This window comes from Haemorhous mexicanus, chromosome 3, assembly GCF_027477595.1.
Source record: "Haemorhous mexicanus isolate bHaeMex1 chromosome 3, bHaeMex1.pri, whole genome shotgun sequence".
NCBI lineage: Eukaryota > Metazoa > Chordata > Aves > Passeriformes > Fringillidae > Haemorhous > Haemorhous mexicanus.
In genome coordinates, this window is record NC_082343.1 from 92,593,985 (window position 1) to 92,616,523 (window position 22,539).

At 36.6% G+C, this 22,539-nt stretch overlaps 1 protein-coding gene across 1 annotated transcript in view; it reads left to right on the plus strand.

Annotated features, from left to right (window-relative positions):
- The window catches only part of KHDRBS2 (KH RNA binding domain containing, signal transduction associated 2), a 308,356-nt gene that overhangs the window by 104,656 nt on the left and 181,161 nt on the right, over positions 1–22,539 (plus strand). The window contains exon 3 of the mRNA XM_059843398.1: positions 3,281–3,397. Coding sequence (XP_059699381.1) covers positions 3,281–3,397 — 117 coding nt within the window. The remainder of the gene's footprint in view (positions 1–3,280; positions 3,398–22,539) is intronic.

Sequence of the window (22,539 nt, forward strand, 5' to 3'; positions counted from 1 at the left end):
AAGGTTTATTTCACAGTTGTTGATACTCAAAACATCATGCATTTGAATACAAGTAAAGCATCCCCTGCTCTCACAAGATCATTTTCCCCTGAAGACATGCATCATCTCCCCCAGACAAATGATTAAAAAAAAATCTAAGAAAATAATATAAAAAAATCTCTGCCATAAACCAGGAAGGGTTTCTGCAAGCTAGAAAACCTAGCTTTTTCATCATGTTCATAAACATGATTGAAAAGTTAAGCCCCCAGTAAGAACATCTAGAAACACAACAGTATTTTTCAAATGGAAGTTTGTTTGCTCCCTAGCAGTGAAAGCTTTCTTTCAATATTCTCTCTTCTATATGTCAGCATTTCTTAGCTATCCTTTTCTAATATGACCAGATATTATCTAAGAGACTTAGAGCTACTGTTATTTGGAGAAAATTTGTACGCATGGCAGGATTGGAATGCATCTGAGATTGCAAAATAAGATTTGCAGTCACAGCTGCTGCACCAGGAATGTGTGTTTGTGAGCAAGGTTCACCATTATATGCAGTCCAGCTGCCTGAGTTTCCACATTTTCCTTCACTTTCTCTGTGCTCAGGTTATGTGTGCATGTGTGTGGCTCTGGAGCCTAAACTTTCCAGTATTAAAATTGGTTCTGCCCAGCATATCTTCATTTAAAAAAAAAAAGTGAGGAATGAAGTTGTGTTTCCTACATTTTGGGCTGTTCACTGAAACATCCTCTTTCCTATGTGCTGCTTCTACCTATATGTGAACATAAAGGATATAATTTTTCACAAGTTATTGAGTCAAAGTTACTCTACCAGTACTTTCAGACCTTGGGGAGTTTTGGGATTATAGATTGTGCTGAGGATATCCAGTGGCTTCAGACTTGCTTCAGAAGACTGAGTGTAAACAGTAGGATGCCAGATGCAGTGCCGTGGCTTTTTTGCAGTTTTAGACCAAACAAAACTAAGAGCAATTCAGTTTTCTAGTTGTAAGTAACTGCTTCCTTCCTGATATGTGTTTTGTAGCTAGTGGATGAAATGTGAGTGTCTGTCTGCTACATAATCAATAGAATTAAAATCCCCAGCCACTTATTTCCTGTGAAGTGATTAAAATCCACTTAGCACATAACGGGGTCTATGCTGGCCATACTGCTCCTTTGCAGCAATATGTCAAGGTAATGACTATACAGTTTATGAAGTGCTTAAATATAAATGGTCAACATAAATCTTCACAGAGTGTAATTTAATAGTTTTATTCCATTCAGAGAACAAATGTATTCAAGCTTTGGTTGGTTTTTGGTAGGCTTTGGCCTTCTCATAATTTCTTCCAAAGTTACATGTTACAGTTCTTTCACCTTTGAAAGGGTAGCTTTTCTTAGTTTTAAGAAACACTGAAAGATGCAGCAGGACATGGTTCTTGTCTGATTGGTGATCTGTAAATGTCACAAAAGATTTGGTGGTGTAACTTGTGACACCCTCCCTTCCACAGGTAAGAGGGTCCCTGCAAAGAAACAAGAGGTCTGCTGTTTGCTCAGCCATCCCTAATAAACCTTGCATACATGGGTATATAAATGGGTGATTTTTCAAATCTTATTTCTATCAATGGATTAAGTCTACTATCTAGTATTAAAGTTCAGTTCTTGCCATTTCTTCCTCATTGTTTGGTTTATTTTCATACAAAATTGAATAATCAATTTGAAGCCAACAACTTCTTCTAAGCCAAGTTTTCCATGGAAGAGGCTGAGCAACAGTTTGAAGACAGAGGATTGTTGATGCATTGACTGGGACATTGACTCGAAGTCATGACCTGTTTTGAAGAGCTGATACGTTTTATTAAATCAATAGATAGAATTGGAAAAAAGTAAAAACACACCAGCTTGAAAAATCTGGTTTTGGAGCTTCAAATCATGCTAAATTTTACTGAAATTGTTACCACTTCTTACTTCCTCCATGGGCACATTATCTTTTGGTTTAGGTGGCAGTAGATTTTACCATACATATTTATTTTTCCTGTGATTACATACTATTTTCTTAGATAGTTTACCCAGTATTTGAAGGGAGTTGAAAATTATTTTTAAGGCACTGGACTAAAAGCGAGATTGGGATTTGGAGCATCTGGCATGGTTCAGAGTTTGGGTGTTACTAAAATGGCTGATGCATTTGTGTTATTATGTTTTTGCTGGTTAAAGTGAAAACAAGAATATTTCCCCATTTTTTCGTTTTTAAAATAGAAGGTAGTGCAAAACAATGTATATTATAACATCTTGATAGACTTTTGTGTGTATTTTTGACAGCAACATTTTCTTGATTGATATTTCTTAATGTCATGTTCTTTTTCTCTGAAATAAAACCAAGGAAGTGCTGATACAATGACACCCCTTTTGCTTTGGTGGGGCTCTTTCTTTTTTGAAAGCCAGACCAGAATACTATCTGTTCGGACTTGAACATAATTCCAAAACATTTTAAGCAAGTGCTGGTGATGTCCAGTCAACTTCTGAAGACCACATATCATAGCATTTTAAAAGATGTTGGAAATAATAAATGAAGAATCTGTTGATTACAGAATGGACAAATTACTTAATAGACTTCCCCGTTTTTGCTGCTCTGTGTCAACTTGATATTAACACCTCATTTATTTAATATACTGTCATCTGATTTTCTTAAAGACATCTCTCCTCTTCATACAGAAAAAACTGCTGTATGTGTAGCATGAAGTGTGCAGTGTTTAGGAATATTAGCAGTGTGGCAGAAAAGGCCATGTTCATTTTAGAAAATGTCCTTGAATATCTACCACGATCTGTTGATTGTCATTTGTTCTGGTGCTGGCAGAAAGGGTATTTGAAGGCGATACACAAAACAGCACTTGCTTTCAAGTTGATGTACAAACCATCAAATCCCAAAAATCTAAAGCTCTAACTTTGCAGGATATACTACTTGCAAGTAAAGCTGGTTAACTTGGGAAAGAACCTAGGCATTCTCTCTGTTTCACCCGTGCCTCTCATGAGCAAATATCTTGTTTAGCAATTCACTAACCTAGCAGCCACTGGCCTGTTAGTCCTAGAGAGGAGCCTCCCAGGGTTCAAATAAACCATGAATGCTTTTACTGTCTTTTACACTAGATGAATGAATATATTGGTTCTCCAGTCTTGTATCTCTGTCAATTAGGCTTAAAGCTAAGTAGGAATATTTCTTGTAAAGGAAATCAAAATTTTCTTGTTTAGTCATCATGTTCATTAAGTTTTTGGAAAAATACCTGTGGGTCTAAAAAAGATTTCATTATTTTCTTTCTAGTTCAATTTTGTTGGGAAATTGCTTGGACCAAGAGGAAACTCTTTAAAGAGGTTACAAGAAGAAACAGGTGCAAAAATGTCCATCCTGGGAAAAGGATCCATGAGGGATAAAGCTAAGGTACTGTCTTTGGATTCTGGTAGCAATTAGTTGAAACATATGTTGTTTTAGGTGTTACACTTAGATTGTCAGTCTGTTTATTAATGACTCAATTAAAATGCCTATAATAGACTCTTGACTCCAAGGCTAGTTTGTGTTTTTCAAGTTGCATCATTTGCTTAAATAAAATTTTATTCTTGCTATGCCAACCTTGCTTAGACCTTCACAGCTGCTATAGTATCACTGTTCTTTAAGTAATTCACCTAAAAGAGAAACCAGTTTAAAGTTCATTTGCTCTTAGAGAAGTCTTTCTCATGTGAAAGTACAGCTTGTATATATTACTGCTTTAATATTAGTGTACATAAATGAGTTTTCTCTTTTATTTTCTGTTTCTTTAGAGATGGGGTTTTTTTAAAATGTTGAATATTTATTCAGGGTATAGTTCTAGGACAAGATAACAAAATGCACTGTAGATAAAGAAAAAAAAAAAAGGTGTTTGGAGTCACAGCCTGGTCAATGCCCCTAAGTAATTACTTGCAGGTAAATGTCATTCCTCCTCAACCAGTTCCTCACCCAGTTTATATACTGGACATGATGCTCTGTGGTATGGAATATCTCCTTGGCCAGTTTGGGTCAGCTGTCCTGGCTTTGCTCCCTCCTGGCTTCCTGTGCAGCTCCTCACTGGCGGAGCATGAGACACTCAGAAGTCCTTGGCTTTGGGTAAGGACTGTGTAACAACAACCCAAACATTAGTGTGTTATCAATATTATTGTCATGCTAAATCCCAAACACAACTGGGTGCCATTTATTAGGAAGAAAATCAGTCCTATCCCAGCTAAAACCAGGACATAAGGAAGCTTTCATGTATATTTGACCCAAAGAACAAGTACTGGTTGCATTGTGATGTCTTTTGAAATCTGTGGAACAGCAGTGTTATGGTCTATACAGAAATAATGACTGCTAATTGCACTATATTTTAACTGTATATAGCCTCTAGTAATGTTATGCATTATTCTTCTTTCCTTTCTGTCACCTCTGTCATTAATCTCAGTAGCTAAAATTATGAAAGCAATAATATGCCAAAGTAAAGGAAAGACCAATCAGGATTTTTTGGTTGGCAGTATCTGGTCTTGGTAATGTGTATCAGCAATCACATGGACATTATGAGGTCTGCAATTGCAATATTAAAAAAATAAGGTCACAAACTAGACAAAGTAGGCACATAGATCATATTTAATTTTTCAGTTTTCTTTATGATGTTTTAGTCAGACATTTAGTGACACTTCAGTTATGATTATAGGATAATACATGTTGAATGTACTACTGATTTTATTTCCAGGTATTGACAGGTAAAATATTTTAATTACTTATGTCTAACTTCTGGAATCATAAAAATTTCCCTGGATGAAAGAATGTATGTCCTGCTAAGTAGCAGTAATTTGCCTTTGTACTAATCTGATGCCCAGTTGCTCCATTCTCTGCCACCCACTCACATTATTATTGCTGAGAGCATCAGTTGCCCAGACAGGGGGCTGTAAACAAGTTTAAACACATAATAGACAGATTAAGACTTCTGATTTTGAGATTGGTCACTCTTCTCATCATATAATTTGATTTTCATCTGATCATAATGAACAGTGCCAGCATGACAGGTACTACATTCACTCATGAGTATGTCAGCAAAATTTGAGTATGTCTTCACAAGGTTTATAGTCCTTAAGAATAATCTGAAATTGAGCTTCATGGAGACTCATTCATATGAGACTGATGTAAGAAAAATGAAGTTCTAGGGTAAACTGGCATTAAATACAGCAGTCATGAAAGCAATTTCTGTAGAGAAAGGCTCATAAGCAATTTATCTTAATCCAATTTAGGCATTACTGACTCAAAAGAAAACAAAATCCCTTTGCAATTACAGTGAGAGGTAGGAATTTTCTCATCCATGTACATCAGTGTTACCAGTTCCTGGCAAAAGAGTGTGAGAATAATCATGGAATGGTAATAGTTACAATTAGCATTTCAGAGAGGTTATTCTAGGTTGAGATACTGATAAAATGTAAAGAAAACATGTTTGACTGTGAGCATAAATAATGGTGTGAATTGCTAAATTGCTAAGGAAAAAACAACTTGCTCTGGTTAAAACAGTTTTCTTGTCAAAAAACAAGTGCACTAGTATCATTTATGCAGTACTTTTTTACTGATTTAAATACAAATTACCAAAGTCTGGAGGCTTTTTGTGGGTTTTTTGAACCATAAAAGAAATCAGTTTATGTATATTGGCTGATAGATCTTTGTTTTGCAGGAGTATTCAAGAAAAATCAATGTAATTTCTCTCTAGAAACTAGAATTTCCTTAAAGCTGTCTATATTATACCATAAGCCATAGCAGTTTCTAGACAAACTGCAGGCACATGTGCTTTTCTCCTCCAGTCTGCTGCAGCTGGATGCTGAGTTGTATCAGAGAAGCAGAAACAGAATTGCTGCTGAAAAGTGCTAAATACATTTATGCTCTAGATCCCTAGATACTTAAATCTTCAAAAAGAACTGATCTGCTGATTTGAGGTTTTTTAGTGCCAAAATGACAACAGGGAAGTTCTTGACTCAACAATGAACTGCTCTGGCTATAGTTAGTAATTTTGGTCATACAGAGGGGGAGTTTCTGTGTCTGGGAAGTGGATTATATCAACAGAGGAATGCCTGTTCCTCAGAATTTCCTTATCTTCCTTAAAGAAACCTGTGGGTAAACTTAAGAGGCTCAAGATTTTAGGCTGTTTCCTTTCAGAGCAACAGGGAAGATTTGTTAAGAGTGACTTGAGATTCCTGAGTCTCTGCTGTGCCTACAGTGTGGGAACAGGATAGATTAATTTGAAAAGGCAATGCAATTTACCTAAAATGTGTATTATGACCAGCTCCAATTGTGCACAAAACACCACAGAGCTAATTTATGTCACATAAAGCTATGTTAGATGTTACTGAAGAGATGCCCAAGTATAACTGGATCAGTACTTTGTTTCTATTTTTAAGAACATTTTTAAGTGACCTAAAGGAGTCTGTTTGGAAGAGCAGAATAACCTAAGAACAATAGAATGTTTTAATTTTGATTTAGTAATATATTAAGTGTTTGACAACGAATGATTTTTGGTTACTTTTCATTATGTTTAAGAAAATGAAAACTAGTTATTTATCCTGCATATCTTTTCTTGAAAACTCATTGTTCATCACCTGCAAGACATTTGGAAGACTGATCAGTTATTTAAACTAAAGGGGGTCACATTGTCTTTGCTCCAAACATATTTTTGAACCACATTTTACTTACATGGAGTAGGATTTGGAAATTAGTGTCCTGATAGTGAGGTTATTTATAAGATTTAAAAAAAGCTAAAACATTGACTTTTACAGGTGCACCTGAGCTGTCAGACACACATGAAGAAAAATATAAGTCACAGTATTTGCATGAAATCTTCTGCAGACTGATGTATTCTTTCCATTCCAATTCCAAACTTTTTTATCTAGAGAAATCCTGTTAACACCATTTCCTATTCTGCACACTATCTGTTTGTTACCCATTTCTGTCATTCCTTAAACTTGCATTTACTTATGTCATTTGTCCTGGCTACTGAAAGGATTCTGTTATTCAAGATCCATGTTGAAAACTAAAGAACAAACTTGCGCTGCAGCTTTGAAAAACCACATTAACTACTTTTCTGAGACTCAGTCTTCTGTCAGCCACTGAGCAGTTTTAACTGCTGCCTTCTTCAAGTTTCAGTTTTTGTTAAAACCAGTTCTTAAGGAAAGAGGAGATAATTGCAGTCAAACTACATGCCTTTCTTTATTGTGTGGGTTAAGTGCTTTCCAAATAAGGGCCACTGTCACTGGACAACAGCTTTTCCTGCTAAACAGAATTTGTTTCTTTACCTTTTCTTTAGAAGAAAAACCAAGCATTAAGAGCTTGTTTGCAACTAAAAAGATCTGAAATGAGCACACAGTGAAACTGCTGAGATGCAATTATTAGCATTTCAGCTTTAGGTTGGTTTTTAGCAGCTATGTTATGTGAGAGCCTTAAAAAATAATATGAAAATATGGGATAGTTGCAGTGTGTACTGGTGCACTGGTCTCTTCCCTGCAAATTCTATGTGCTGTGAGGTCAATCCTGCAACCTTTAAATAAATGTTTCGATATCTTACAGAATTAAGTCCATATGTAATGTGAACAATGCCCAGTAGGTTTTTGGTTTGAAGCACAATATGGTTCTTCATTAGGTCATGTCTACCATGGGCATAGTGTCCTAATAGTGGAAAGTTAGTTTTCTGATAGGATTCTCTTGACTTCATTGTTTTTTCAAAAAAAGCTATAAATTAATGCTCAGATAGCCCAAAAGGGAAGAAAAATGCAGCAGGTTTTGTCTGTAGGATGTCGTGGTCCAAGCATTGGAGTATATTCTTCCCCAGAGCTATTGCTTCACTGAAATGTGAGATCAAAGGTGTTGTCTTTAGTGTCCAGAGTTTTAAAAGCTTTTGAGTGTCACGACTTGTCAAAACATTTAAGGTCATGCAGTATAGGTACATATGCAATATTTTTCCAAGTGACAGTGTCAGCATTCTCAACAAGAATAAGAGGTTACAAAAGACTTTAGAAAGTTTAAAAAAACCCCAAAACAAAAATAACCAAAAATCACCTAGTGGTCCGTTGCACCACATTTTGACCTGGTGCCACTCCACCCGTGCCTGAGAGCTCTCTTGCTCTGGCTTTTGGCAATGGTAGTTTAGCTCAGTGTGTTGCCAGGAGTTTCAGCTCTTAGAGTTGGAGATAGAGATTTGGGAATTCTATAAAAACTCAATTTAGTTTTTTAAAAGATAACTTTTAGATTTACTTCCAACCTGCTGGGAGTTTTGATTTGGACTTTATGCAAAATCTCTGAAATGTTAATTTATTAGGCAAGTATTTCTGTTCCCTTGAAGCAGTCCTTTTATCATATTCAGCTGGAAAATCTCTAGGGGAAACATAGAACAATGAGTGGCATTTAATTTAGAAAACTAGCTCACAGCTAGAAGCATCAATAGTAGTATTAAATCATTAATTGCTGCTCACCCATTTTGTATTTTTCTGCTAGATTTTCTTTTTGTGTTTAAAAGTCATAAAGACTTTGTATTTTTATGTCTACAGACACCAAACCTTACAGACATTTTACCCCACAAACAGGTTTATGACCAAGAGCAGGACTGGGCCCTCAGCTTGCCTTCAAGACGTGAGCAAAAGTTACAAGAGCACACTACTTCTGCTGCAGCACAGTTTTTTTTGTTTTCCTTAATATCTTCAGCTTCCTGGTATGAACTGCTGTGGGGCTATAAGGACCATAACAAACAACCAGCAACAAAGAAAAATGCAAAGGAAAGGAAACAAACAAAAAGCAGACCACCCCATCTTTTGAAACTGAAATCTTCAAGGACCAAAATGGCAAAAGGATGTTAACTCTTTAAATCCTACTGTAATCTGCATTCTCTGTTTTTCCTTTAAGTGAGCATGTCAAAAGGTGCCAAAGGCTTTCACAATCTAAACCTAGGTTTTTACTTGAAAAAAACATTCTAGATAAAATACTTTCTCCTTGTACAGAGAAAACATAAATCTGTAGGCAGGCACGGGTTAAGAGATCAACTTTATCACTGTTTCCTCCAGTGTTACTTGTATTCTACAACTTCCATCTGCTCAACCACCCCAGTTTCTTGGAAAATACCTCTGTGTAACACCCCTAGTGAGTTGAAAAGTTTTTTTCCATAATAGGGGAGGCAATTTGAGGTAGATACAGATCACAAGCAATATTTCTTAGAATAGCTTTTATTCTATAAACTTTTACTGATTCTCTTAAGTATTGCAGTGGTTTAGGTTTTTGCTAAAGGTGAATAATTATTCTCAGAAGCTATTCACCTTATTGAGTCTCCCATCTGAACTGCAGTCTTACAATTACCTGGTTAGAGCAACATTTGGGAAGACAACTCTTACTATATACTCAGAAAATAGAGGACTTTACTGGCAGCTCAGTGGTAGGTGTTCAGAAAGTCTGTCAGAGGAACCTTTATTTCATCAGCAGCATATGTGACCCCATAGTTTTCATCTGCTTAGAGCAGTCATCTTGGATACAGGCTGAGTTCTGGACTCACATGGACACAAATGTGTGCCTGTTTGCCAGCACCAGTAGGCTCCAGGGCTTGCCAGTCCTTGGGAATCTTTCATGCACCATCTTCTCAGCACATAATTTTCATTCCTCTGACTTTCTTCTTTATTTTTTTTGAAACTATTCTTCCATCTAAACTTACAATTGCCTATAGAATCAATTTGTGAGAAGTCAGTGAATGAGACATTAATGAAAAATGCTTCTTCCAATACTTCTCTTAGGTGTCTTATGTCCACGCATTGTCTGTCCCTGCTTATGTTTCACAGATCTGTGCAAATCAGCTTGTTTCTAGAAAGTTGTTCCCTCTCTTTTTTTTTTCAGAAGACTCCTTGTTACCCAGAGTGCAACACCTAGAAAAACACAAGTTTTCTTTTCTGCTTCTCAGCCACATCCTTTTAACTAAATTTGTATATTTTGATATCACAGTAAACTGAGTGCATTCAGTCATTTATCCTCCACCTAGCACAAAAAGAATATGTTTATTCAGTGGGAGTCTTTCTAGGTGGGGAGTCATAAACCTCTTCTTTTCTTGTCATATCACTTGATGTTTTGGTTTTTATGCTTCTTGCCTGTATTCTGGGAATGTGGTGCTACAAATGATTTTGGGAAAGACAGTAGGACTGTTGTCTTTCCCAAGATCATTTGTAGCACCACATCCCTGGCAGACAGGAGCATCTTCTGTCTAATAGCTTCTGCAGCTGCCATTAGTTACCTATTTGTCTGGCTTGTTGGCTGAAGTGGAAACAAGCTCAAAAATATGAAGCCATTGAGCCAAAGGAGTTAACTGGCCACACTGGGCTAAATTCTTCCCTTCCTGATATTCAAATTATCCTATCTGCATACTGAATCCAGGAGATGCCTTGTGATAGATCATTCCATATATATCAGAAAGCTCATCTGGGTTAACAAGCATCTCCCAATAACTTTGGGTTTGGCACCTGGCTAGAAACAGCAGTTGCCTCTTTTCCTTCAATTTATGCAGCTTCAAATGAACTGCAGCAGAGTAGTCCCTGGCTTTTTCAGTTTGTGCTATAAAAATTTGGAAATCCATTTGTTTCCATTTCTCTCAAGTTTTTTCTTTGCATTATGGATTTTTTCCTTACAAAGGTGGTTTGTTATATTTATATCAGAGATTTACAATGTTTTCTTTGACATCTCTCTCTGAATTTTTGAATGGGTTCAAGTATGTAGCCCATATTGCTGCAGAGAAAATAGCCTTTTAACCAATTCCTTTTGGGTTAAGAACAGCTCTGCTTTTTTTACTGGGTGGGTAACCACTCTGACCTTGCTTAGAGGAGTAAGGCTTAGGGTAAGATTTTTGAAAGCTTTGTAATCTGTATGTATATGTGGAGAGAGAAAGAAAGATATGTGTGTGATATATTGCTCCAATTCATGGTTGAGCATTAAGTCTGTCTGTGTTAGCCAGTTTCTTGGGTTTTTTTCCTGCACAGTGACTAGGGTTGTCTGTCTCTTGAGCATTTTTAACTCCCATGCTATTTAATGTCCAACTCTTTTATCCCCAAAAGATGCACAGTCACTTCCAAAGTCTCAAGATTGATTTGTAACTCATTTCCTAAATGTTTCTACACATTGGTAGGGCTTGCATTTTAAATGGAGTTGCCATCACATACATTTTAAGAGGAGTATAGCTCAAGTAGCTTAAGTAAAATTACTTTGCAATTATCACCAAATCAGTCAACAGTGTTTGTTCACTTTGATATAAAACCTGCTGCCTTCTCAAGTCATGCTTGAATAAGCCTCCAGATCATTCCTTGTTCAAAATGGGGATGATGAACCACCTTTTTATTTTTCTGCTGACTTTCATGCAGCATGTAAAGACAAAGCATCACTACCAAACCATTCTTTGGTTTAGAAAAAGATAGCTATATTGGAAAAAGATAGCAGTATCAGAACCCACCAAATTACTGCTTCCTGCCCATATATGAGGCAGTGCAGCTCCTCATCTCTGCAACAGTGACTTTCACCTTGTTTGAGTCTCTTAAGTTGTAGAAAAATATTTTCTCTAGAGACATGGCTTGTCGTTTTTGCTGCCTGTAAGTTCTGACCTGTGCTTCAGAATCTAGGTCTGAAGATTGGGCACCAGGGCACTCTGTTGACTTCTCCAGTCAGGTTCCAGTTCTTCTCTGCATCTTCTGCCTGGGCACTGTGGGAGTACGTGAACAGGACCTTTTTTGTCTCATTAGAGAAGTAATTTATATGTCTCAGTAAGCAGCCTGTTTCTGCCCTCACGGCAGCTGTAAATTTTTTAGTTGCACTTCTGTAAAAATGCTACTTATGAGTTTGTGTCAGCAGACTTTTACAGCATTCCAGTATTACAGCTAGAGCCAAATTTACTGCAGCTTATTTTTGTGTAATTGGATACTCACATGTACATCGTGTCAGTTTCTGAAAAGGGACACAGGATGTTGCACAAAGTAGATGTTATTCAGTATTGGAGTTTGCTTTCAGTGGTACAAGACCTGGACTGTCATCAGAGTCAAGAATAAGCCATTAGGAACTGCTGGGTCACAGGAGCATCACATTTATTTCCTGACCACTTCTTATGCAGTGTCTCCCTGAGGCAGTGGTAACAAAAAAGACCTTGGTGAAGATTGCTCTGGTGGTGTTTTGCTCAGTAAATGTTCCCTGGGAGAGAAAAATCCTAAATTGAACAAATGAAAAAAAACTTCATGTCCTTTTTGTCTCTCAGAGACAAATTTTGGACTATAAACTTTGGACTGCAAATATTGGAAAAAGTCTGCCTCGTTGATTCTGTAACTTATTTGTCTGTGATTTCTTGAAAAAGGCCATAAATACCAAAAAACTTGTGCAAGTTTGCGTGCTTATTAAAAGAAACCAAGCTGAAGTCTCTGATCTTTTTGATATTCTTGTTTTAATGAATGTGTTTGGTATTAAATGAAAAAATACTTACATTTCTTCATACACATGGAATATTGGAACACAAGGTTTTATTTTAAATTTGAAAATTTAAATTGGCATAAAATTGAGATTATCATATCTTCCTACATTAAACCTGTATTAATTACTGATGAAAAATTAAAGTTTATAGATTGGTTACATGCCAAGACAGGTTAAAACAACCAGGAAAGTGGGACATTCATTTGAGTACTTTAAATGTTTGTAATTTAAATAGAATTTGAAAAATGTTGGACTGTTCTTCTTTGATGCTTGAGGAGGTCCATAAGATATTCTCTAACATTTTCAGAGTCCCACAAGTGCATTTCTTGTACTGCTGAAGCCACTGGCAGTTTTGCCAATGACCAGTGCAAGGAATAAATCACTCTTAGTCTTTAGCTGAGCAAGCAAATGAAATTCATATGCAATCTCCATATAGTTCTCTGTTAATTTTTAGACTAGAGCTCCAGTCTGAAGAGTGAGGTGTTAGAGTAATTGTAGGGGTTCAACAAGATACAGCAATGCAAGTATTTCCTACTAGCACAATTCATGTAGTGATACAAGGCTTCCATGTGATTAGTGATGACATCTTCAAAACAGAATAGCCAAGAGGGCAATTTAGCTCTGTGTTAAAAATTTCATACTCTGAAGCTGATAGGTTAGAAAATTGCATTGTCCTCACATAAGACCCACATCAGACCTCCAGCAGATGTTGTTTTATTACTGATGTAACACAGTGGTGATATTAAAAGTCTTTATCGCCTCCCTTGAATGTAATGTTAAAACTGACTTAGATATTTTGTAATTCTGACAGGACATTTGTAAGACTTACACTGCTGGGTTTAAAAAGATGGGACACGTTCTTTTCTTTCTACAAAATTAGGCTATTTCCAAAGAGCAAAACATTGAGGTAGTGCTTCAGCTTTATTCTTTTTAAGTTGAAGGTAATGGAAGACCATGAAACTTTAAAAAAGGCAAGGCAAAGAAGTGGCAAGAGAGCAGTGTGGGAAGGGTAGAGGTAGCCCTCGGCAGAGAAGACGTTAACATGCTTTCTGTTTTGTCAACTTGTGAATATTTAGTAGTTTTTTTTACCTGAAAGCAGTTTAACTTTTTTGTTTGTGGAATATTGTAAGGTTTTCTAAATACCCCAGCAAAGTAAACAAAGTTATGTACACATGTATTATGCATTAGAATCAAGCTGCCAAGTGACTCAACTGCAATCTCCCCTCTGTCTGCAGTAGTGCCAGTTTCACACCCAAAAGTCTGAGTTTCACATCCAGACCTGTGCCAAACTCTTCTTGATTTCAGCTCACTTGTATTTCATTGGTCAGAGAACAAGCTGGTGCTTGTTGGCAGTGTCCCGTGTCTGCCACTCTCTGCGGGGACAGCCCTGTGCCTCACATCTCCCAAGAGGTTTGGTTGTGTGACCACCCACCCGACTGGGCCACCCCCTTCTCCTGCACATGGCCTTTGCAATCCTGAGTGGCATTGTCAGGATGAGTCCTAGCACTAATGTCCCTGCCTGTGGAACAGGCCATAAGTTTTCTTTAAAAAAATAAACATGGGAAGAAATAAAGCAGCGCATTCATGTGTGAGAGATGGGAAGGTAAAAAAAAAGAGACAAGGAAAGTAAAGTAAATTAACTCAATTGCTTACAGCAGTTCGGGGGAGTGAATATATTTTCACATTGATGTTTTTTCCCATCTATATTTTTTCAGAACAATGACTTATATTCCAAAGGATTTTATTTATCTCCATGCAGCTTCATAAAGACAAAGTTTGATCTTGCTGAGTTTAGTTTTATGTTTATTATTCTTCCTGTTTTACATATAGATAAATGCAGAAAGAACTGCTTTGAAATATTTGTAGCAATTACGTTAAATCCCAGTTTTCCATGCATAATGTTATCTGTACTCTTGAGGATCATGATAAATACTTTTAATATACTTTAATGGGCTACTCTTACAAGGAATTTTGCATTGCCACAATAGAGGCAGCATTGCAGTAAATTAAATTACAGTGCACACAATTAAATAGAATAATGAAAAAAAAAATCAGACTTGGAGCAACAACTCTTCAGAGTCCCCTGAAATTCAATTTCACAAGAAACAGAATAGAAGAATATGGTGAGTGGAATTTAGATAGCTAAGTTAGATATTATTTACTTTGTAATATCTCCATCAGGGATTAATGTTCTCTTATTCAGTTGCATTGATTAGTCTCTGGATCATTTTTCAGATTGATTACTGTAGTAATGTAGCATTCCTTTTTCATTTATCTACCCACCATCAATATAACTTTAGCAATATAACTTCATCGCAGTGCTGTTGTTATGTAATCCATGATAATTTGCAGCCTTTCAGTAATAGCTTTAAGGAAATCTTTACAGATTTAATTTGAGTTTATAGCCATTTATTACAAGAAAAAACACCCCATCTTTCTTTCATCTTCTTTGAAAAGAAAATTCTCTGACAGAGAGGTATTCTCTGACAAGCTTCTTTCCAAGTATGCTTGGCTGTGAGGTATGTTTCTGCTTTATCAAACATAGCTAAAGTAAGGCATATGTGCAGCTCTGGCAGTTATGTCTTGAATATGCAGTGGAATCAGAAAGTAAGATATTAGCATTGCAAGTGATATTATTTACTTTTTCCTAATTTTTGTAGTTTCTGGTTTTTTTGATTGCAGGTGAACATGAATTCAATCCAGTTTGGAGCTGGCACTTGGAGTCTGCAGGACTATAAAGTTTTCCTTTAGTTCCCACCACTTTGTGGCATTGGCTTTATTTCTCAGTTCTTACTTTCCATACAGTAAAAGCTCTTGTCCATCTAATTTAGAGGTGTCTGCAGAGAATTAATTTGTTGATAATTATAATTCTTACAAATGTGGCATGTTGATACACTAAATTCAGAGTTTTCTGAGTTAGGATGAATGAGCTGTTATCCCTACAGAATATATCCCATACCCTAAGGACATCTGTGGATGTGCTCAAGGCTTTCAGGCTCTTTTGTCTATTTTTTTATTGATACGATGTTATATCTATATGTGACTCAGATATTCCTTTGGTTTGAATCAGATCAAGTCAATTTATAATACAAAACAGAATGATTTTTCTTTTTTTTCCAGAATTTGTGGAGGAGATGAGAGGGGTAGCAGTTAGTGAATAAAATAACACAAAGTCTTGCCCTAATCCTTGCCTCCTGTCATCTTCTTCCTTTCAGTCTCTGAGAAATTTCTTTGAAACCAAATCTTTAAGTAGCAGCTCTAGCACTTACTGGACCCTGATCTCATAAACTGTGTTTAGAGTACATGGGAACACAGCTGGGATGTTTTTAGTTTATGAATGTGCAAATGCTTTGCTGAATTTTGGCCTTAAGGGCAAATCTTCCCTTCCTGTGCTTACAAACCCTGCTGTGAAAATCAATGGCTGCACTGTGTGTTTGTTCTTTGGTGCTCCAACAGATGAATGATTTAGGGGGTATCTATAAACTCTAAAGAATTCACTTAAGAGTAATTTTTATTAAGTGAGGAGGAAAAATAAATAAAAACTTGTCTTTTTTTCTGTCCAGCATCAGGTCCTGCTTAATCTCCTCTTATGTTAAAGAAGTCCCTTACCGAATGCTTATCTGGAATGAGAGAGAAAGGAAAATAATTTTTTCTTTGTATTATGTTGGTAATCTTTCTCCAGGGGTCTGTTTACAGAATTAGGGGATATAGGGAATGTCTAGCTAGTCTTACTTTCTTAATTAAAAATATAATTAGCCGTCTATATAACTCTCAACTCTAGTGTAACACTGGTTATATTGAATCTCTAGCTGTTGAGAGACTTGATCCAAAGGTATATATGTAAGTCTAAAATTAATGTTTCACATTTCTTTAAATTGATGTAGCAAATGTGTACTCTTGAATAGTTTGACAATAAATTATTAATTCTGTTTTACTATTTCAAGGCCAAATCCTGGGTGTCAACAGCTGCAAACAGAATTAATATTTTAGTTGGTTCTTTTGAAGATTTAGCTGCAACTGCTAAAACATGCTCTACAGAAATGAATCTCTTGCAATCATCACCCAGTCAGATAAAGGAAGCTTCTTCTTCAACTACTTTTAAGTAGAAGGCTCAGTAATGATGCTGAAAAGTGTGTGGTAAAAAATTATGTGATATTAAACCTTTAATTTTTTTTTTTTTTTGCCCCCTTCATGACCCAGACCCTGGATAATTTGATATGAGGACCTAACTGCAGCTTTCCAGTAGCTGAAGGGAGCCTACAAGAAAGATGGAGAAAGACTATTCATTTACAAGAGCCTGTAGTGACAGGACAAGGGGTGATGGCTTCAAACGGAAAGAGGGCGGGTTTAGATTAGATATTAAGAAGAAATTCTTTACTGTGAGGGTGGTGAGACATGAACAGGCTGCCTAGAGATGTTGTGGATGCCCCATCCTTGGAAGAGTTCAAGGCCTGTTTGGATGAGCCTCTAGCAACCTGGTCTAGTGGAAGATGTCCCTGCCCATTGCAGCGGGATGGGAACTGGATGATCTTTAAGGTCCCTTCCAAACCAAACCATTCTGGGAGTCCAAAACTGTGATATGAGTCCCTATGTTTTACAATTCCTGTATTTTAAACTACTGGCTTTGGTTTTGTTTGTTTTCTGCCATCTTCTCTCTTTTCTTTCTTATTACATCAGCAGAGTGACATACTGAATCTGCACATTTGCTTTCTCTTTTCCTGATGCAGACAGCTATCACTGCTTCCTATTCTGAAGTTTGTAGGAGAAACATTAATATTATATATTCTGCAAAAAAAAAAAAAGTTAGTGTCTGAACTTATGTGGATTTTTTTTAATGAGGTTCACATACAGTAACTGCTGTGGTTTTTTCTTTAGGGTTTACCCTTTCTTACTTTTCTGCCTAATGTACAAAATATACAATATGCATTATGAGCTACAGATGCATACCCAGATAAAATAGTTTTAATGCAAATTCACTATTAAATGAAGATGGCACATTAATTTCATTGAAGTATATCAGCTAGAATAGTTTAGGAAAGGTTCCAAAAATACTTGAAGTATAGCGAAAAAGATGTTATTCGGTGTTAGGACTATGTGGAATTTTGGCCTAATTCATCTACAGAAATACATTTCAAATGTATACTGACAATCTGCTAATTAGGGAATAATCTATAATTCAAAATAGGTGAAAGGATTTTACATGTGTAGAACAAAAATGCAGCAAAGAAGCCTGCTATGTAAACTTAAATTACTTTTTTTCACATGGGCTTCAATGAGAAAGGGCTTATGATAGGTCATAGACCATGTTATTTGTTGTATGGACTTTAGTTTCCAAACTGGGCTTCTCCATGTCACAACTATAAATTTTGCTCTTAAAATATAGCAATAAGGGCAAATTTTCACATTTTGTTTTGTGCTATCTGTATAATGTAGTTCAGCAGTGAAATCTAGGAGATGTTGTACTACAATGAATTATTAATTCATCTAGTGTCATTTCCTGGCTCTGGAAATAGTATTCAGTGGTTTATAAAATTGAGACAAGAAAGAGGAGCAAATTATATTCTTGGATAATTGAAAAAGATAGTGTGATTGAGGAGAGAATTTGTTTCTCTCACACATAAGTTATCACTGTATACCATGAAATACAGTATCAAATAAGTCTTCATAATACATTGGCTAGCACAGAAGCATATGTTATGTGTCTCCATTCAGCATGCCTAATTAAATTTTGCTAAGATATTTATGCAAAGATTTTTTGTTGCATTGGATGAGGAAATGTCACTAGAAAGAAAAAAGCACAAAAAGCACAACTCTTTTGTGTCTTTGGAATATATTTTATGTATGGGGTGAAAGTTTGGGAGGAGTATTGTAGGCAAGTATTAGAAGAGATTGCAGATACCAGAAAGGAAATCCAAGAATCTTTTTAGATAAGAATTGCAAAAAAGCTACAACAGATGGTCCAATCTAATAAGTTTTCCAATCATGAGTTTGATTTATTTCTTTCATTTTCTGTAAGTTAAACAAAAGGGTTTATAGACTTAACAGAAGCATCATTGCATTAAGGCTCAAATATTATGGGGCATGAAACACTGGGATTTCTTCCATACACCATGACATGTTGATGATAGTTTGTTCCTTTATTTCTGTGATTTTTGATGTATGCTCTCATTTTAATTTAGAGAAAAGTCATTCTTTATATGTTGAGCTGGCCACAGTTGAGTGTCATTAAGAAGATGCATGTGCTTCTGGACTAATATCTGAGTGTATCTGAGTGACTGGAAATGTTAGCAATTATTCTGTTGCCTTTTGGCATCTCAGGGGATAAAACCAAAAATGCTGAGACTACACATAAAATGATAATTCTATATTATGGGGTTCGGCTGTCTGTCTCTGCTCCCACACACGCTTAGGATGGTTCTTGCACGCTGGACCTCAAAAGATGAGTCTGGACTCTACGTTTTTTTCGGTCTTCAGAATTGTTTATTATTTCTATCTACAAAGTCCCTTCTCTGCCCTAAGGATCTGACCAGCACGGCAGCCAAAGGCACTCTGCCCACCCCCAAGGCTGTTGCGTATTTTATAACAAAAACCACGTATATCATATTTACCTTTTGTCCCCAATACCTCTGACCCTCATCACCAAGTACACCCTCACCCTAGACCAATCCACAAGTGCCAACACCACCACAGAAGATGGAAGAAAGGAAGAAGAAAGAAGAGCCTGGTGACACGCCCTGATTCCTCCATCTTGCCTCCATAACCCCCCTGCACCAAAACCCCAAAATCTGTGATTTACCCTATAATGATATCTTCCCTTCACCATTCACACCCGAGTGATTCTCACAGGTTCCATTTCCTCATACATCGGTGGCACATCCCTAGATGGATCAAAATCAAGCCACCAAGTGCTTTTGGCAACATTCCAAGACTCCTAAGCCCCCCCAAGGATTCTCTCGGTAGCTCTGGACATCAGGAGTGATGTGCTGAGCTCCCACACTATATTGTTTATTCTTTTACACTTTTTTTAGATGCCTTTGGTGACTGAGTTGCAGTAGTCATTAGTTGGAACTTTGAGCTGCTTGTAGTTTTTTGCATGTGTTGGTTTTGGATTTTGTTGTTCTTTTTTGTTGGGTGTTTTTTTTAGTACAATATAGTTTCTGTTTTGTTTCTTACTTTATTCTCAGTTCAAAAGCATTGTGTTATTTAATCTGGACGATGTCTAACCCTTTAGATAGATTGTTCTTTTTGTACCTGCACAGTCCCTGGTGTGGGTCTGACATGGATATACTCAATTCTGCAAACAACATGCACATCTCTGAAGTTTCAGTAAACTCAGACATAAAAGGAAGGGGAAACGTCACCATTTTCATGCACTGCTATTCACATCACCACAGGTGACTCATTGCTGCATTCTGCCATTCTTCAGGTGAGGCTCTTGGCTCTGCTGCTACTCCAGGAGTGGTCAGTGCTCCCATTTAGCTAGCTAAGGTCCATGCCCGATTTTGGGTGGTGCGACCACATTTGCATAAGAATGACCTGAAGCTGCCTCTTTAGGCCCGTAGTGCTAATGCATCACTGTGGAGTATAGTGAAGCAGTTGGATGAGAACTTGGACACGAGCCGGCAATGTGCACTTACAGTCCAGGAAACCAAGCACATCCTGGGCTGCATCAAAAGCAGCCTGGCCAGCAGGGCAGTGGAGGGGATTCTGCCCCTGACTCCACTCTCAACAGACCCCACCTGGGATACTGTGTCCAGCTCTGGCCTTCCCAGCATACCAAACACACGTGGATGTATTGGAGGGGCTCCAGACAAGGTCGGAGAGCTGGATCACCTCTCCTGTGGAGACAGGCTGAGAGAGCAGGAGTGCTCAGCCTGGAGAAGGGAAGGCTCTGAGGAGATCCAGTTGTGTTTTTCCTACATATAAAGGGGGCTTACAAATCAGACACAGAAATCCTTTTTACCTGAGCCTGTAGTGTACAGGGGACAGTGTATTTAAACTGAGAATGGGTAGATTTGGACTGGGGTTTAGGAAGACATTTTTTATGATGAGGGTGGTGAGGCACTTGGACAGGTTGCCCAGAGCAGTTCTGGGTGTCCCATCCCTGGAAGTGTTCAAGGCCAAACTGAATGGTGCTTTGGGCTTTGAGCAACCTGGACTAATAGAAGATGTCCCTGCCCAATAACAGACCACTTGGAGCTAGAAGATCTTGAAGGTCCCTTCCAACCCAAACCATTCTATTATTCTATAATAAAAATACAGATTTAATTTGGGAAGGCATAAAGATATCTGGGTGTGCAACACCCAGCATAAATGTTTATGTCTATCCTAATGAATAGTGAGAGTATAAAGCCTGACTTTGAATTTGTACCTATATTTAAATAAAGTTCTGATATGGTCAGGTAACTTCTTCAGCGACCTTGGAAGGGGTTCAGTAGAAGAAAATCTCAAATGTCATTTATTTGCATTCTGCTTTTGCTGCTCAAATAGATACCAATGTAGGAAATCTCAATTGTCTCAGATGTTATGTCTGAAAAAATCAGTAGTATAGTTTTCAGTTTTGCACATGGTTCTTACCTATTTAGATTATTATTTTTTCCAGACCTTCCCACTCTTTTTCCTCTATTGTAGTTTTTAATGTATTCATATGCATATCAAGATCTCATTAATAGTTTTGAGTGGGATAAATTTTTGACAGGCTAGAGTGTCATGATTGCAGAGAACATTTTTATTGAGCCTGAGAAAGACGAGTGTTTTGTAACAAAAAAAGTAACTTTTTTCTCTACCTTAATCAGATATTAAGATCAATGTTGCCAAGCTGAGTAAAAATAGTAGCTCCTAAGTAAAAATAACAGTTCCTAAGTACTAGATTACTGTTTATATTTTTATAAATTTTTATTAAGAAACAAAAAATAAGAAATAAAAATAGGCTACTTGGCTCTCATTGATTATTATCATGTGCAAAAGAAAAAAATAAATCTCAAATTACAGTTATTACATAATTATATATTATTAGTTTATTATATCTTTTTAAACTTTTGACTGTCTTCTACAGTGAAAAATGTTATTATATCTCCATTTTTAATTGCCTTACCGACCTTTATTTTTCTATTTTTCCAAAATCCTTTAAATATGAATATCATTTCAAAAGTGATTCCAACGTTCTAATTAGGTATTTCATAAATGCATGCTTCTGGCAGACTATTGGTTTAGGTGATTAGCCCTTAAATACTAAATACTGCATTTTCATTTAGTTTTGACATGGATAGGAATGACTGGTCAAGTAGCTTTTGAAAAAATGACATTACCGAGTACTTTTGCAACATAATATAAAATGAACTTTGAAATATAAAGTCATACTTTCTTAGACAATATGTAGGTTGCAATATGGTATAAAATATTCTGCTTAACATCATGTAACTTTCTTTTGAATTTTGATGTGAATTCTGAAACGAAAAATGTTTTCAAAAATAGAAAAGAATCATACTTTTAATGACATTATTTTTCCATTATAAACTTCTGAAAAAAATTAGGTATCACAAGCAACATATTTAGCCACAGTAAAAAGTAATAATTTAATTAATATGGACGTAGTGTTATTTCTCTCATGGTACATCAGAAAACACAGACTTCTAGAAAAATCTAATGAAGCTAGTAAGTGTATGTGGATTTAATCCAAGAAAAAGAATACTGTTTACTAGAGATTTAATAATGTGTAATTTGGGAAAAAATAAACAACGTTCTACCTGCCAAGGTCATGCAAGCCTTGGAGTTTTTTGGGGTTTTTTTCAGGATACTGCTCTACTTTCACTTTTGCAGTCCATCTTCTGCACTGCTGCTGACCAAACAATGTTTTGGCCGTCTTATCTAAATTCCTGTTGTGCCTGGAACACAGGAATTTAGATAAGATGGCCAAAACTAAGTACAGCTCCTGATTCAGATGCGTAAATGGAAAATGGCAATATGGCAACAAAACACATAAACCCTTCCTGGAATGGGTGGAGATTTACTGAGCACTGTCATTAGGGTGCAATTATCTCTTCATGTGACAAAACACAGACATCTGTCTTAAGGCA